We start from the raw sequence: 17,611 nt of genomic DNA on the forward strand, positions 1-17,611 counted from the left end.
AGACAGGTGATGCATAATTAAACCTGTGCAATCCAATTATATTATAAATAAATCAGTCTCTGTGTTGTAGCTAGAATATAAACTGACCACCATTTGACTTTGGCAACTGTGCAAATGGTAGAATACTAACTTAAAATCAAAAGTCTGAAAATTTAGATGGTGAAATGTTTTTCATCTGGATGGTTGACTAAGAAAAGGGCTAAACTATTAAGAAAACAAATATTTAAGTTGTATTCTATTAAAAAAAAGCTGAAATGCAATGATAAAGTTAGAGTTTGGTAAAAAGTAAATTATTATGAAACCAGGTAAAACCTGAAGAAACAGGTATAAAACATTATTGATTGGAATTCCATTTGTTTTCTAGGAATCCCTAGAGAAAAGGAAACCAAAAAATTGTGTGCAGTTAACTGGCTTCTTGGCTGATTTTCAAAACATTTACTCGAGGCATTCACCTTGGAAAGGGCCCAAGTCCTTGAGACTGGAGAAGACTGACAACCAGACTTTATGAAAACTCTCTGCTAGTAAAACCTAAACGATTCTGATTTTTCAGCCCTTCCTCCCAGATTATTTAGATCCACTTCAACTGACAAGGAATACACATTATTGTGTCTTTCACCAGGATTATCAGTTCATTGTGGTAATTAAGATCAGCAGTGAAGCAAGACAGGATTTAAACACCCAGTTCTCTGATTTCACATAATGGCCAGGTCGAAAATATTTGTAATGAAATCAGTTAGTCAAGGCATAATTTTTCTTCTTATTTCTCTAAAAGGGCAAATTATCTCACCTTCATAGGCTTAATTATTTAGAATCTAAAGTTATATACTTCCAGAATCATACCAAAAAAAAAAATCAAACCCTACAAAGATGAAGAATTGATATTTGACATTTGAAAAGAAAAAAAAAAATAACAGAGAGCCTGAAATATTTTGAGAGCATCTGTTACACTTACCTTTACTCCATCTGCTTTCTTCAACAAACTCTTGGCTGCTGTAAAATGAAGGTGAATTCAACTTCAGTGAGCTATCTAACCAATCATATAAACACCTGCCCGCTGGCTACCATGTATAATTATCAATTGCACGTTGGGAAGCAACTGCTTACAAGAGAAATAAATGCAGCATCCCTATTCCTGATTTTGCCACTTGGAATTTAGAACTGAATTCTCATTTTTAACTGGTTTGGTACTATCAGAAAAGTTTCTCATTTATTTTGTTACCCTTAGAAGCTGGGTTTTATTTGATTTCCTTTTTTGTTTGTTTTGTTTTTGTTTGTGAGAAGGATACTGGATATTATAGTGGGACCATAGTACAGTAATCCAGAAAGTTGATTTGATTCTTCAGACACTACGGAGACAGTGTTTTAAGTACTTATTCACACCTCTAGAAGAACAGTGACCATATCAGGACCATCATTACAGAGTCCTCTTTCCAGAGATTTAAGATTCTTTGTAAAAATTTGCTCTGGGCAAAACATTACATTTTTTTTTTCATCTCAATTTATACCTTTAAAACAGTGACAGGATTTCTTAACGCCCTCCTACTGCAACCACCCACCCTCAAGCTTTTACAATGTCCTAGAAATCACATTTAAAAAGAACGGATATTTTACAATTATTGTGCCAGAGCAAATTATTTTAAAATCACAATATATGTTGTTCTTTTTCTAAAATTGTCTCATTTTTTTTAAAGTTTAGGGTGAAACGAAAAGCAAATCCTTGAATACTTTCAGGGATATCTCGCATTCATAATGGGAAGGAAAAAGCATTTTATTTTTAGAACACATAGGCTTCAAATGAATAAAAATCCTTTTACATGATACTTTAAAGAACAATAACAACAACAACAGCGACAACAACCAGGAGACAAAGTATAAGATGTGATAAAATCATAATGTAAGCCAACTAGGACAGAGAAATTCAAATGTACAGGACATTCTCAGCAGCTTCCCTCCTGTTGTAGGGACATTCTACCACTAAAGGGGCAGTCACCCAAAACTGTGCTTACCCCCTAAGTGACAAACACTTAGATTACTAATACATGGAGTCAAAATAGTCACAAATATATTGTCATAAGCAGCGATGGTGATCTCAGTTGGTAGCAGCCCCATATGAGAAGCTGAAAAGTGAATTTAACCTTTAGAATGTAATATTTGGAAAAAATAAAGCTTCCTGAATATATGAATTTGAAAGATGAATTACTCAGCTTTATGTTGGTGTGTGCCATAATCTCACTGCCCCTTTGGTATATGTATAAAAGATACCTCCAAGTGTTCATTTCCTATTTGTATATAGTTTTAATCCTCAACAATTCCATTAATTTTTTTAAAAAATTAAACCAACAATAAAACAGTGAATGACTGTGATTGTCTAGAGCTGAAAAAACGATTGTTACAGAAACCCAGAGGCAGTTAAATTAGGAAAGCAAACTTAGAATTGCAAGAGCAAGCAGAAAGAAGACAATGGTTTGGGGTGAGCAGGGGTTTGGCCTGGGAAATGCAGAGATGTCCCTTTCAGTTACTATGGACCTTACCTCACAAGAAACATATTCCACATAAAGGAAGAAAAGAAAAAAAAAACACTTTATAACCATATACTTATGGACAAATTACTTTAAAGAACAAGTATTGCAGTGAAACAGAATTTTTGCAATGAAACAGAATTACTTGGAAATAAAAATGTATCATCAAGTGCAGGATGTTACAACTGACTGCTATGCTAACTTGTGGATTTGGGAATGATGGATGATGAGAAATTCAGAAATAATATAAAACCTCTATATTAGTTATGATTTGTATTAGTGTAGTAGGGCATAAGGGATGTGACAGGAAGAAAAACAATACTATATGTGGGTGCACAGATGTGCCTATGAAATCACTCCTTAATAAAACATATAATATTCATGGTAAAGATGTATATTTAAAAAAATATTTATTCATCACAATTTCCTCTCTAAAGCACCATAAAATGTAGCAAGCTAGTATATCACAATATAATATTAGCCTATTTTGCAATTTATTATAATATTTATTGTATAACTTTTTGAAAATGAGACAATTGAACTCACCCACATAAATGTCAATTATGTTAAATACCTGTATACAAAATGGGGAACCCAACAGAGGCAGCAACATGGATTTAAAACACCAAAATTAAAAGGACAAAATACATACAACAGACCAACTCAGTTGCCTTGTTCATTGGGGTGTTTGTTATTTAATTGTTTATCATTTGAAACAATGTTGAAAACCTCTCTGGAGGAAGCCTTTGGAAGGTTTTGATACACATACATTTATTTATAATTAGAAAAGCAAGGGAAAGGGAAATGATTTTGGTATTTGTTCTACCACCATTTTCTTTTTTTGGTAAAATTTTAATCAAGAAAGCAGACTGACAAAGCGGGAGAGGAAATTTTAATCCTTCATAACTAATAATCAGAAGGACACAACAAAAAATGAAAAAAAATCTTATACTCTTATTTCAAAAGTCAGTCTAGGAAAACATTACACAAAGGGGAAAAAAGAGAACTGAGGAAATTATCTGGATAAGTTAAGCTACAGACTTTTTTTTCCCCCTAAAGTATAAAATAGCTTGGTTCTAATAATCTAGATGAGTCAAGACAAGTCAACGAGCATTTATGAAGTTCTCATTGTGTCTAAGGTATTCTGAGAACTGCCCCAAACCTGAGGACCTGAGCTACTTCTCAAGGGCAAGTTACACATGTGTATGTGTTTGTGTCTATGTGCGGATACACATAAATACATACATGTACATATGCACACATGCACACACCTATATGTGTTACATGAACTCTTTCAAGATACCAAGACACAATTAAAAATTCTGCAAAGATTAACTGTCCCTTTGAAAATGCTTAGGCATATGAAAACACACCTCTCAATAGTAATTTCCATTTTGTGCCCTGCCCTAGGTATGAACACCAAGCATCTTATTCTTAATTACTTGGCATTTCAGAGTGATGTCCTGAAACACAATTATTCCTGATAAGGATATAGTTTGGTTTATCATATCTGGTACACTGACTGTACTACAATGGAATAAGTCTTTTTGACCTATGGTATGATTAAAGTAATCATATTAATTATTACACGACTTAAAATCCAAAATATGACACTCGAAGAAGCCATGGTGTTTAGAAGAAAGTCAGGTCACACACACACATACCTGAAAAATTTCTTGTAGCCAGCATGGTTGTGAGAATGGCACCCTGTTAAGGAAGTAAGCATGCGTAGTTAAGGTTTGCATCTGCAGATACATCTCTGACCTCATACAGCCAAACACGGACAACTTCTCCAGTGTCAAAAAGGCATTCAAGTCAAGACTTTCCTAATTTTATATTTGCTTGGGCTTTTATCCTGAAAGTCATGCATATAGGTCCCTCACAATGTCCTTATATGTGTTTCCGGATGATCATGGGACATAGCTGTTCTTAAAAGATGGAATAGACTTTGAAGTGGATACACTGATCCAACCAGCTCTTCTCTCTCCCTCTCCCTTTCTCTCTCTCTCTCTCTGTCTCTCTCTGTCTCTCTCTCTGTCTCTCTGTGTCTCTCTATCTCTCTCTGTCTCTGTCTCTCTCTTTGTCTCTCTCTATCTCTGTCTCTGTATCTCTCTCTGTCTTTCTCTGTCTCTCTGTCTCTCTATCTCTCTCTGTCTCTCTCTGTCTCTCTCTCTCTATGTCTCTCTGTTTCTCTCTCTCTCTCTCACACACACACACACACACACACACAAAACATCAAATGGACATTCCATTTGCTCATGATCCAGGAGAAGGGAAAACAGTGATACGAATTTCTATTCTTCACCAAGTGACATCCATCTGTCATAAAATATTTCCAGGAACATGTTTCCTTCACTGAAATGGGTGTCCTTCACAGTTGCTACTCTATTAAATGTACCTGGAGAAAAGTGTCTTCCCTCAAAAATTCTAGTTTTCTTACCTTCAGCTTTCTTCTTGCATTGAATTTCTTCAAGCAATCTACAGTTTCCTGTCTGTGCATCATAGAAGCAACAGTAGAACGTTGCTGGAAAAAAAAATTAAAATTATTTTAACTTTATGTGATATATGACATGTTGTAGTATTCTTTTCATATTACTAAATTCACATAAATGGTCTCTTCACCCATGCTATCAACTTAACAGAATCTAACTATAAGTTAGTTAATTATTATTTAAAAAACTCTCATCAACAAAACTATTAATTTGCATCCTAATATTATTATGATTATTATTTTTCTATGTCTACAGTATAGTTTTTATATTTTACAAAGTATAAACTATTTTACAAAGTATAAACATTTATAGTAAAAACATCAAAAAAGGTTTTTCAGCCAAACATGAAGTCTTAGGCTTAAAATTCCTGCTGCTAGAGGAATCTGAGGCTGATGGATCTCTTAAGGTTGGAAGTTCTGAGCCGCAGTGGGTAAGAGATGCCCTGGAGTCCACAGTAAGTCCTGAACCCTCGAGAACAGGGGACCACCAGGCTGTCTACTGAGGAAAGAAGCTGCTCAGATCAGAAAACAGAGAATGTCAAAGCTCCCAGACTGATCAGCAATAGGATCTGGAATGAGAGTGGTCACTATAGTCGCTACACTCAGAACTTGGGCAAGAAAGAGACCCAGTCTCTAAATACACAAACAAATGATAAAGGGATAATAATAGTGAGCATTTATATAGCACTGTAAGGTTTACAAAGCTATATGTTAACTTACTTGACCGTCACAACAACCCTGTAAATTAAATGACATTATCATCTCCATTTTACATAAGAGTAAACTGAGGTACAGAGCGGTTAAGTAACTTGGCCAGGGTCACACGACTAATGTCAGAGGCAGGATTCGAACTCAGGTCTTCCTGACTCCAGGTCATGCACTCTATCCACTAGACCAACTAACTACCTAGGTTGATAGATAAAGAGACAAGCAAATGAATAAAACCAACAAAATAAAGGGGGAAAAAAAAACCCAAAACCTTTCCTGAATTATGCTCTAATCCCAATTTCATCCTTAACTTCAATCAGCACTCCATTCTATCTAATAACCTCTGTTATATCTACAGACACTTGGAACCTACTTATGACAAGGGCAATTTCTGAAAATATATTCAAGCCTCTCTGTGCTTTCCTATCAGATTTTTTTTTTACTTTCTCTATTTTTAAATTACTGTACCTTATAAAAAACACCGCAAAGTTTATACTTAGTCCAAAGTTCAAAATGCATATGTGATTAATGGAAGATATTGGTTGGTACCTGAACTAACTTATTTTATTCTTGACTTCAAGTTATACTTTTAAACCCTGGTGTCACCTTCTTTATCATCATCATTATCCATCAGCATTAGTATTATTTCATTTGTTCCTCACCTTATCACAAAATAATTCAGAATGGGAAAACCCATATTCACAAGTACCCAGCATATAAATTTATTTGACAATTTCTGTTAATACCTTGACTGGAATTACTTACTTACCCACTGTTTTTTTTTTAGATGTTTTTGTTTATTATAGCTACAGTTATTAAATACTATTAGCAAATCACTTAACCTATCTGGACCTCAATTTCTTTATTCATAAAATGAAGACATTTTATCAGACAATTTCTAAAGCAACTTCCAGATCTCTAAGTTGTGTTTTTATGATTTTTGTTTTGCACTTTGGTGGACAATGGAAAGAAATGTGGCAGAGTGTAAAGACCTGGAATCATAACATTCAAGTCCAAATGCCAGAATGCCTGCTTACCAGATAACCACAAAATGAGGGAGTTAGAAGGAATGACCTTTAAGGTCCCTCCAAGCTCTGAAGATTTAAAATCCTATGAATTTTTAAAAATAAGACATATATACGCAACTTCCTTTGAATGCGTGACTCTAATTTTGAAGGATGATACATTTTGATTTGCAAATGTGGAAGACTTAAAAAGCCGTAACTTACACAGATCCATGGATGTTTCAGTGCCTCAGATGCGGTGATGCGTTTGGCAGGATTGATAGTAAGCATTTTATTGATAAGGTCTTTGGCTTCAGGAGTCACAGTGTCCCACTCTGGTGATGGAAACTTTAAAAATATAAATTTGCAAAAAGAGAAATCATATGATATTCGATAGAAAGAATATAAAATTCACTAGATTGATATTCTGTGAATTTAATTTTCATGGGTGTGAAATTCATTTATACACACATACATGAAAGAGTGGAGTAACTGATGAACAAAGTCAATATGGGAAAGATATGGCATAATTCTAAAAATGAGAAAATAACCTGAAAACCTAGATCTTAAAATACTGTTTTGCCTTAAAATGGCATTTCATACTAGTTTTCTAGGAAGCCATTTTCAATGTCACAACAGAGATATCTAATGTTCTGTCATTTTATTCATGCAAGGAAAACAGTGATTTCTCCAACTTTCAAAAAATCTACAGGGGAGTAGTTGAATAGAATCACACTTCGAAACTTCATTACTAGCCCATTCCAATACTTAATAATCTAACATGACATTAATTCTTACTTTTGTCTAAACTCTATGTTTAGTCCCTTTTCCCTGGCATGATATTCCGTATTTCTTTTCTTCACTTTCACACAGATAGTTAAATAAAGCGTGGTGCTGTCAAAAGTAGTTGATAGTAGTCTAAGCTGCATTCTAGATACCAAGTTTATGAGCCCATTTAAAGTTGAAAAAAAAATTTAAGCTTATCTAATATAGAAGGCAGTCAATTTTTTCTTATAAATAAAAGTATTCAAATATTAACAAAAAAGCACCCAGATAAAGGTAAAAATTTTAAAAGCCATGCATATAAACATAATCTTCAAATTATATGTTGCTAAAATGTCTTTTAACTTCAACAACAACATAATACAATTGTATCTCTCATCTTATTTGCTTTTCTTTCTTTTATATTTAGTGACCATAACAATATTTTTTCTGCTATCAACTCCTCTTTTTTTTTCCTTTTCCTTTCACACCTAACTGTATCATTCAAGTAGTTAACTAAGATAGCATTACTCCTTTTTTGTTTGTTTGTTTCATTGATTTTTAACTCTGTTTTCAGAAAAGCATGAGATAAGCATCAATTTGACCAATAAATACTGGTTGAATCATCTACATCGATAATCTATGCTTGTGCTCTTCCTTTTACATTTCAGTCTTCAATTCTTCAAATGTATTGGGTGCTCTTGTTTATTGTGAGATGCAAAAGCAAAATGCATTTGTGTCTTTTTTTATGAGAAGCATAATGTTATCTTGAAGTTAATATGTCAATTTTGTTTCTAAAGAGAAATACTTAGCTTTTCTAGGAGAATGCTTTTGGGATTGAGTTCCTTAACTATATTCCAGATTGATCTATTAGTTTTCATTTTTGTGGAAAAAAATCTTATGGAATCATATGCTGTTTTTGATATGTGGTGCCTTTCTCTCTAACTTTTTTGTAGGATCATATCCTTGTCATTGTATGCTTGGAAGATTTATACTGATGTGGCTAGATAAATTAAGTGTAGAGTTCTTTCCTGGTATCCTGTGAATTCTCTTTGTAGGGTGTTAACTAATTTTTAATATTTCTAGGAATATTTTTCTAGGAATATGATTTCCTAAAATACAGTGGAGAGATTATTTCTTTCTTTTTTTTTCACAGTTTTTGAAAGTCCTTGTTCTCTCTGTCAGAAACCTTCTGTCTGTATTGTTTCCAAATCTTTTTTAGATAAGTTATTTTCTGGTCTTGATATTCTGCTTTTAATGTTCTACCTCCAAGTCTATTCTTCAATGAAATAATTCACTGTCCATTTATTCCATTGTTATTTATTTTATTTATATGTATTCCTTATTCACTGAGTTTCATCTTCTTGCCTTATTACTGATATATTAGAATATGTTTTATTGTCTCTTTTAACCTATTATAGAAGATTTGCTTTTATCCTATATAAGTGATTCCAAAGATTTTTGTTTGAAGGTTTGTGGTTGTTTCTGCTCCACTTTGGCATTTCCATTACTTCTTTCGGGAGAAGGTTGAGGAAGCTGACTCTCTTGCAACCTCTCATTCTACCATATCCTTGAATCCTCAGGATGGCTATCCTCACATTCTCAGTATGGCACTGCATTCAGTAAGTCACTTCCTTGTCTACTTTCAGTGATTAAATATCGTTTGATAACTGAACCACTGTCAAAAAAGAAGAAAAAAAAACTCCTGACCTATTCACCATGTAAATTTTCATAAAGGATAGTGCACTCCATCTTGACTCTAGAAGTTTATCTTTAGCAGTTAAATAATGCAGCATTATATGATATAATGAGAAAATAATTTTACATCACAAATCTCAACTAAAAGTAATGTACAATGAAATATTCAGTTCACATATGCATATATAACAAATTCCTGAGTATTGTAATAGAACTGAATTTATTGAGGTTAGGGCAGACTTCTGTCCTTCCCCTCCCCTGTGCCCCCCACAGCTATTACTTTTGCATAAATATTAATTCAGGCTCATGTGATATATTTAAGAAATTACTTCTTTCAGGGTACTCATTTGTACTTCTATAGCCTAAAGGGTCAATATCTTCTTCAATAAGCAATTTATTCCCAGTGTGAATCTACAAATGACTCTCTGAGAGATGTAATACTTGAGGCCCCTGGGGTAGAATGGTAGTTCTGCACATTTCCTAACATGTTAGAATGGGCTCAACACAAACTATATGAGAGGAGAACTTGGTGCACAATTTTTACTTCTTATTCTCCCAAAACTCTTACATTCCTTTCTCTTGCCAAACAGAAGGAAGCATAACTCCTTAGCTATAACAGCAGAGTTTTCATGCTATAAAACTGTCCAGAGAAAATTTAATATAACTCTGTTCCAAAGGAGAAATGTAGAAAAGTTGATTGAAATTACTAAAAGATTTTCATAACACACCTGGAAATGCTTCCCTCCTCTACTCCACACTATAGTGTACCGCACAGGAAACATATAAATGAAGATATTGCTGCTGTTGAACCTTTCTGTTGAAAAAGGGGACAAGATCCCCACATCTATAAGGCAGGGAAAGCATCCCTAATGTACCCTTTTAAGTTTTTAGGTTAGCACTTAAAGTAAGATAAGGTAAAAACCTACAGAACTGAGCATGAATCTACAAGCCAGTACTTATAGAGGTATTTGTCACACGGTAGTGTACCAGTATCATTGATGCAGAGCTCAGAAAGATACAAATTCTTTGAATGCGTAATAATTAAACATCTGCTATATGCAAGGTACTGAAGAAGGGATATAGAGACAAAATGAAAAATTGCATTTTTTGAGGAGGTTATAATCTAATGGAAATTATATGTATGTGTGTGTATGTATATATGTATGCATGCATGTATATGTATATATATACACTTACTAGTATTTAGTATACATTATTTATATTTAGTATACATGTATTTGAATTTTCTAATTCAAATTAAATTAAGTATAGCCACTTAATATTGGATATTAGTGGGCATTCTGTTGAGCTAAAAAAAAATCAAATTGCTGAATTTCAGATTCCATAGTAAATTCAGATGGTGAGGCAATAGTTGCTAGGATATGGTTACAAGATTAGGATAACTAGGCAATAGTTAGATACAATCCAAAATTATGTGACTGATTTGGGAAAAATAATTTACCTGAAAAAACCTGTATGAAATGTAGTCTTCTTTCAATTAAAAATGTGTTTTTTTCAAATGTGTCAAGAGCTAGAGTTTTCACAAAGTCAGGGGCAACCATTTTTCCTTCCAGATTTTAAAAAGTGGCTGTCCTCAGTCATAAGAGACACTTAGTTAGCACAAAATTATATCAGAATAACTGAGATGATGCATTTCTAATTTCATAGGCACCTTTCCCTAACAAAGGGGGAGAAACAGCAAGGCGACCGTCTTGCATCCACAGCTATGGTTACTGTTAGGTTCAACAACAGCCATGATGAAATATGAGAAAGGAAATATAAACTGTTATTAAATAGAAACCAATCCTCAACTGGCTGCTGCAATTAAATTGGTTACATACATCATACGCTCCAGCCTTGATCTGCTGGTAGAGTCTGTGCTGGTCTTCATCCCAGAAAGGAGGGTAACCCACCAGGAGAATATAGAGAATCACACCTGGGAGAAATTAACACAATATTATCATTTGTCATTTGCACAGAGAATATAAAATGAACAGTTAAGTCGAACTGACCCATTAAGCAGCAATACTTAACACTGATACTTTGCTTTTTCTGTCCCCTCCATCAAGAGAAAATAGTTTGTTAGAAAACCTCACAGAGAATCCTAAGATCTACTCTCTAGATCTCAATTGTTGGGAGACAACAATAGAATAGAGTAAAGAACACTTGATTTGGACCCAAAGTTTTTCACCCAATGGTTCTTTCACTTATGCACTATGTGAACTTAGGTTTATATGAACATCACTCAAATTACCTGATTCTCTGTTTTCCCGTATGTAGTAATGCCTGTAGTACCTATCACAGGATTGTGAAAAATAAAGGTGATACTGCATGTGAAGCGCTTTGTTAACCCTAACACACTATATACATGTCAATTATTATCACCTTCCACATGCACAAACACCTCCATTAGGCAGCTGGTGGTACAGTAGATAGATTGCTGGTTCTGGAATCACAAAGATCTGAGTTTAAATTTGACCTCAGATACTTACTAGTGATGAGTTGAGTTGGAAAGGAATGCTCGAGGCAGATGGAGCGAGCAGGATGCAAAATGTGACCAGCCAGAAGAGTGATCAAGGAGACTATGCATTGAAGCCCCCCACCGTGGATTTATCTGTGTGCTTTCACAAAGCACCTCCCAACTACCTGACATTCCAGAACAGCTCTTTCCCTTCCCTTCCCTGTTCCCTTTGCTTATCTGTATGGACTACGTGACATTCCAAAGCAGTGCTCTTCCTCCCTTTCCACTTATCCCGTCAAACTGTACATAGACCTGACACCTAACCTGGCTCAGTACTCTGGCCTCCCATAAGGAAGACAGCCTGCTGGGTACGTCACTCCAATAAATGTCATTGTCTTGGAGGTGGTCTGAGTCAATTCTTTTCAGGACTGACCCTGCGACCTACCCATCTATTCCTCATCATTCTGGTGCACCCCAACATTGTGGGGTACCCATGAACCTCAACACTAGTTACGTGACCCTGAGCAAGTCACTTAACTTCTGTGTTTCAATTTCTTCATCTATAAAATGGAAATAATAATGGCACTTACCTCACAGGGTTGTTAGGAGGCTCAAATGAGATTATATTTGTAAAAAGCACTTAACAGTGCCTGACACATAGTAGGTGCTATATAAATGCTCATTTCCTGTGCCTTTTTTCCTTCTCATTATCTTTCATATGTAAGTATTAAGATTGCCATCATTTTAGAACAGAGGTATCAAACTCAAGGCAAAACTCTCCAAACAGATTAAAAAGTAATTGGGAAATATTTAACAAAATAAATAAAAATACAATGAAACATAGATAATGCTAACTTGGGGTTTCTTAAGTTAATATGCTGCCCTCAGAGACCTGTTTCTATTTGAGTTTGATAGTACTGGTATAGAGATTTTAGTTTGTAAGCTCAGCTATTTATTTTGCCTGCAATAAAGTAAACCACCACTAGGTGAGCGATGATACTCTGGTCTGAGACACTGGTCCACATAGCAAGGTTAAACATCTAAGTCTGGTTAACAGAGGGAGATTAACATGAATTTCACTTCATAATTTATAAAAATAAAACTCATTATTAAAATAGCATAGTGATGTTAAAGAACTATAAAGAACTTTGTAATGTCCAATCTTAATTTTCTTTATGACATTTCTTCTACTAAACCACTATAGTCTAAAATTCTAATAATTCATCTCTCATTAAGTCTCTGATTCCTACTTCTGACCCCATTATCTGCCTCAGGCCCTTAGCTTCCTCACTCATTTGGTCAGTTCTCCATATGGATCTGTTCACTATCAAATGTTCACTCAGGTGAGCATTCTGCCTCAGTTCCCTCTGTCCTCAAATTCCTTGGCTCTTGACAGGATACATCAAAAACAAAACAAAACAAAAAACAAAACAAAAACAAAAACAAACAAAAAAAAAACCCAAAACCCTGTTGTCTGGTTATAGAGAGAAACACCTGTCAGGGGAACCACTAAGGACTGACATGGGGCCTGTAAATATACTCTTGGAAGTCTTGGATATTGTGAAGATAAAGGAACAGGCACCTGTTTGAGACCATACCATTGGAGGCTGAATAACAGCTTACTGACATCTGGCAGGTGATGTCAATAAATCTCTCCTTTCCCTCCTGGAAAATTTTTTTTCACTATTAGGGAATTGGTTGAAGCAGTTACATGAAGAATGGATTAGGGAAAGTTGGTTCTGGCCACACAGGGATCAGTTAACAGGATTGTTTATGTATGTAAGATATAGTTAACTTTTATTATTGGAGCAGTGTGTATCTTGTAACACTACCACTGGGGTGGCAGGGGAGAGAGGAACGGATGTTTCAGAGCGGGGTCTGATGCATCAAAGATTGTGATTACAATGTAAGTTAGTCTAATAATTTCATTCTGAAGAAAGTTTGGCCGGAGAGATTAAGTTACTTATGGTAGGTCACCAATAAATAAGAGAGCTGAGATTTGCACATAGGCTCACTGACTTCAAATTCACATGCTCTTTCCATGTTGCCCTTCTGTCTCACAGCTGTGAGCTTTTAACCTAAGGTCATATTCAGAAGCTTAACCTAATATAATACAAAGAGATGGTAACACAGTGTCATGGGGCCAGGAAGACCTGGGCTCCCACAGCCAGCTGTGTGACTATAACCAAATCACTTACACTTTCAGTACCCCAAGTAATTCTGTAAGACTACACATTATAGAAAAATTGCTGATTTGTATCCACTGAAAGTTAGTTTCTAGACGGGGAGTTCTCCATACCAATGATACCACTAATTCACACCAAAAACAACTACAAAATAAAAGCTAACATAACCTTATATCCTCATATGTACTGTTTAGGGAAGATTTAAAAAAGGCAAAAAAATATATATATATTTCTATATAGCAGCACCATGGAACAAATACAGAGCTACCCTTGAAGCCAACAAAGCTTGGGTGAAAATCTTACTTCTGACACAAGATGGCTTTGTGACCATAGGGAAGTCTAAGTCTAAGAGTTGCAGAAAAGGTGCCAACCTGCGCTTTTAAATGTAGTTTCCTCATCTGGGCCCTCCTTATGTCAAGTGATAAAAGATTCAGTCTTTATCCATGTCCACATAATTTTCTTCTCCAAGGTTATACATCATCTACTCTGAATGTATCTGGAATGTGCCTCGTTATTTATGTCATCTCTCCCCAAAGCTCCTTGAACACAGGGATTGTTTTATCCCCAGTGTTTAGAGCAGTGCATGGTACGTAATAATCATTTATTAAATATTCATTTTATTGTATTATATTGTAGCATCTTATACTGCATTGTACTGAAGGTACATAAATATATTTAGACATTTCATATATATATTTAGACATACATACCTGTTAAATACACATTATGTATATATACATATTAAATACTATATTATATATAGTATAACATATAAAATGTTATATAATGCAAAATGCATGTATATGTGCATATATATATACTCACCTTCATATATATTAATATATACATATATTTCCACATACATGATTTGTATTTATTTATAGGAAATATAGCAGTGCCCCCAAAATTCATCAGTAACAGTCTATCATGATGTCAGCACATTTCTTATGCTTGTTATATACAAATTTGTGTTCTATATAGCTGTCATATTTCACAAATGGAAGATTTGAGAATCTCTAAAAAAATTACTACTGTTAACTTGGTGTGAGCCAAAACACATACTTCACTGGAAGTCCCATGAAAAGTTACAAAGGCTTGTCTGCAAAAATGAACTCCAGATAGGGTTTTTCAAAAGGCCCATGACATGACAAAATGAGGTTCAGCTATTGGGAGAACTCCACCTGAACAAGGAAGTGAGTAAGCAGAGCACAGAGCAGGTGAGGAGGCCACTGTGTGAATGTCAGAATTCTAGTGGAATGCCTGGGGTCAGCCTTTTATCTCTAGGTTGGACTTGCTCTCATTTGAAAAAAAAAAACCATCCATCCATTGAGTTGTATTTTTAAGTTTTGTTTTTCTTTGTTTCTGTGGTTCAGAATGGAAAAGTTCTGTTTATGACATTTTGGAACTTTGAAAACAATTCACAAAGTCATCACAGAACTGTCAAACAACATAAAAAAATACACAAACTAAGAAACTAAGAGAGTGCAGCATAAAAGCTCATCTGCATATCACAGCAATATGATCAACACCACAGTTTAGGAAAATTTTTCTAAAAAAAAAGGATCTCTTGGTAAGACAAAAGAACCTCAAAATACTTAACCTGGTTTTAAATCACAGCATGATGCTCAATCTTATAGCGTGACAAATACCAATGAGTAGAAAAGAAAAACAGTCTGACTATATGAAAAGATTATTTCTTTGTTATTGTTTTTAAAGGAAAAGATCTTAAGACTGAGAGATAATGTTTCTTCTTGAGACTGTTTTTTGAATGTTGAACAGTTAGTACTTTTGCAACGCAAGCATAAGGAATTTTTATCTCCCCTATACCTTTAAAGTTTTTTTTTAACTTGTTCTGAACTTGACAAACAGCAGTGGACAGACATTTCCATACGTAAAGAAGTATTCCATATACAAAAGAGTATTGTATACGAAACTGGGAATTTCATTATCTACAGCTTGTTTTTAAAACATACTCAATTCATCCATTCCAAAGCTGTCTTGTCTGTCTTGCTCTGAAATTCCTTCTGATTTTGTTATGCACTCTCTTTAAATACTTCATCAATGTGTTTTTTAAAATGCCACCCTTTGTTTGCTTTTTTTGGCATCACTATCATGATCTCTCTGCCTCCCTCCTCCTCAAAACCTTTTCCCACAACAATGTACAAAGAAGCAAAACAAATCCATACATTGCCCATATGTGAAAATGGGTATCTCATTCTTCACCTCTAGTCCATCAAATTTCATTATGGATCATCCTTGGTCTTCTGGTCAGTCATTGCATTTATTAGAATTCTTAAGTCTTTTAAAGTTGTTTTTCTTTATAATGTAACTATAAAAATTTTCCCTGTTTCTGATCCCTTTACTCTGCATCAGTTCACACAAATTTTTCAAGGTTCCTTTGAACTCATACCTTTTTGTCATTTCTTATGGCACAAAAATGTTTCAATACATTCATATACCATAATTTGTTCAGCCACTGCCTGCTGTTGGGCTTAGTTTCCAGTTCTTTGCTACCATAAAAATACTAAGAACATTTTTATTCATAAGAATCCTTTTCCTCTTTCTGTTATCAGCAAGTTAAATGATATAAACTTGGTGATATTTTGGACATAGTTACAAACTGCTTTTGATAATAGTCACACAAATTCAGAGCTCTACTTACAGTGGATTTCAGTGTGTCTATCCTCCCACATAATTTCAAATAATTAGAATTTTCCTCTTTTGTCTGTGTGATATTTTACCATCCTAATGGGTATAGGGTGGGATGACAAAGTACCTTTCATTTTCATTTTTCACATTCCTGGTTTGGAAAAAATTTATTTGGTTACTGATAGCTTGCCTTTCTTTCTTTCTTTCTTTCTTTCTTTCTTTCTTTCTTTCTTTCTTTCTTTCTTTCTTTCTTCCTTCCTTCCAACTGCCTGCTCATATTTTTTGATCATTTATCTATTGAGGAATGATTCTTATCCTTATAAATTTATTTGATTCTTTACATATCTTGAATATAAATTCCTCATGAGAGAAATTTGCTACAAAAATCCCCCTCATGTTAACCACTTTTCTTCTAATTTTAATTGCATTGACTTTGTACAAAACCTTTTCAATTTTACAACCAACTTATCCATTTTATGTCTTATGATCATCTCTATCCCCTGTTTGGTTAAGAACACCTTCCCTAAGCATAATTTTGAAAAGGAACTTTTCTGTTCTTCCAATCTGTTTATGATATGACTTGTAAAATGTAAGTCATATATCCATTTGGAGATGGCATATACTGTGAGATATTGCTCTATACCTAATTTTTGTCAGACTGTTTTCTAATTTTCTCATCAGTTTTGTTGAATAGTGACTTCTTAACCCTAAAATTATGGTCTTTGCATTTATTAAACAATATGCTACCATGTTCAATTGTTGTTTTGTTCCTAATCTGAATCACCAATCAAACATTCTATTTTTTTTTAAACCATTGCCAAATAGTTTTAGTGATTATGGCTTGGTAGCACAGTTTAGATTGGGTACTCCATGGCCTTCTTCCTTTCCTTTTTTTTCTATTACATTCCTTTAATCCTTTTACAACAATCTTTTATTAATCATAATTTTTATTACATTATAGTCAGTTAAAAATTGAGTTTAATGTTTTTACATTTCTAGATTTCAATTTTTGTAAAGGTGTCATAAACAGCTGTGAAATACATGTACTCCTTTCTATTTCCATTCAGTAATTATGAAAGATCTATCATATCTAAATTTTCTAAGATTCTATTCAGATACTTTTCTTATGTTTA

General features: G+C 34.2%; 1 protein-coding gene across 3 annotated transcripts in view; it reads right to left on the reverse strand.

Annotated features, from left to right (window-relative positions):
* The window catches only part of CAMK2D (calcium/calmodulin dependent protein kinase II delta), a 340,685-nt gene that overhangs the window by 49,589 nt on the left and 273,485 nt on the right, over positions 1-17,611 (reverse strand). For all 3 annotated transcript variants that reach the window (XM_027837545.1, XM_027837546.1, XM_027837547.1), the window contains 5 exons: positions 11,024-11,118; positions 6,948-7,070; positions 4,960-5,043; positions 4,184-4,226; positions 953-990 (listed from right to left, as the gene is read on the reverse strand). In XM_027837545.1, the coding sequence (XP_027693346.1) occupies positions 953-990; positions 4,184-4,226; positions 4,960-5,043; positions 6,948-7,070; positions 11,024-11,118 (383 nt within the window). The remainder of the gene's footprint in view (positions 1-952; positions 991-4,183; positions 4,227-4,959; positions 5,044-6,947; positions 7,071-11,023; positions 11,119-17,611) is intronic.

This window comes from Vombatus ursinus, unplaced genomic scaffold, assembly GCF_900497805.2.
Source record: "Vombatus ursinus unplaced genomic scaffold, bare-nosed wombat genome assembly UNPS02014821.1, whole genome shotgun sequence".
NCBI classification, from domain to species: domain Eukaryota; kingdom Metazoa; phylum Chordata; class Mammalia; order Diprotodontia; family Vombatidae; genus Vombatus; species Vombatus ursinus.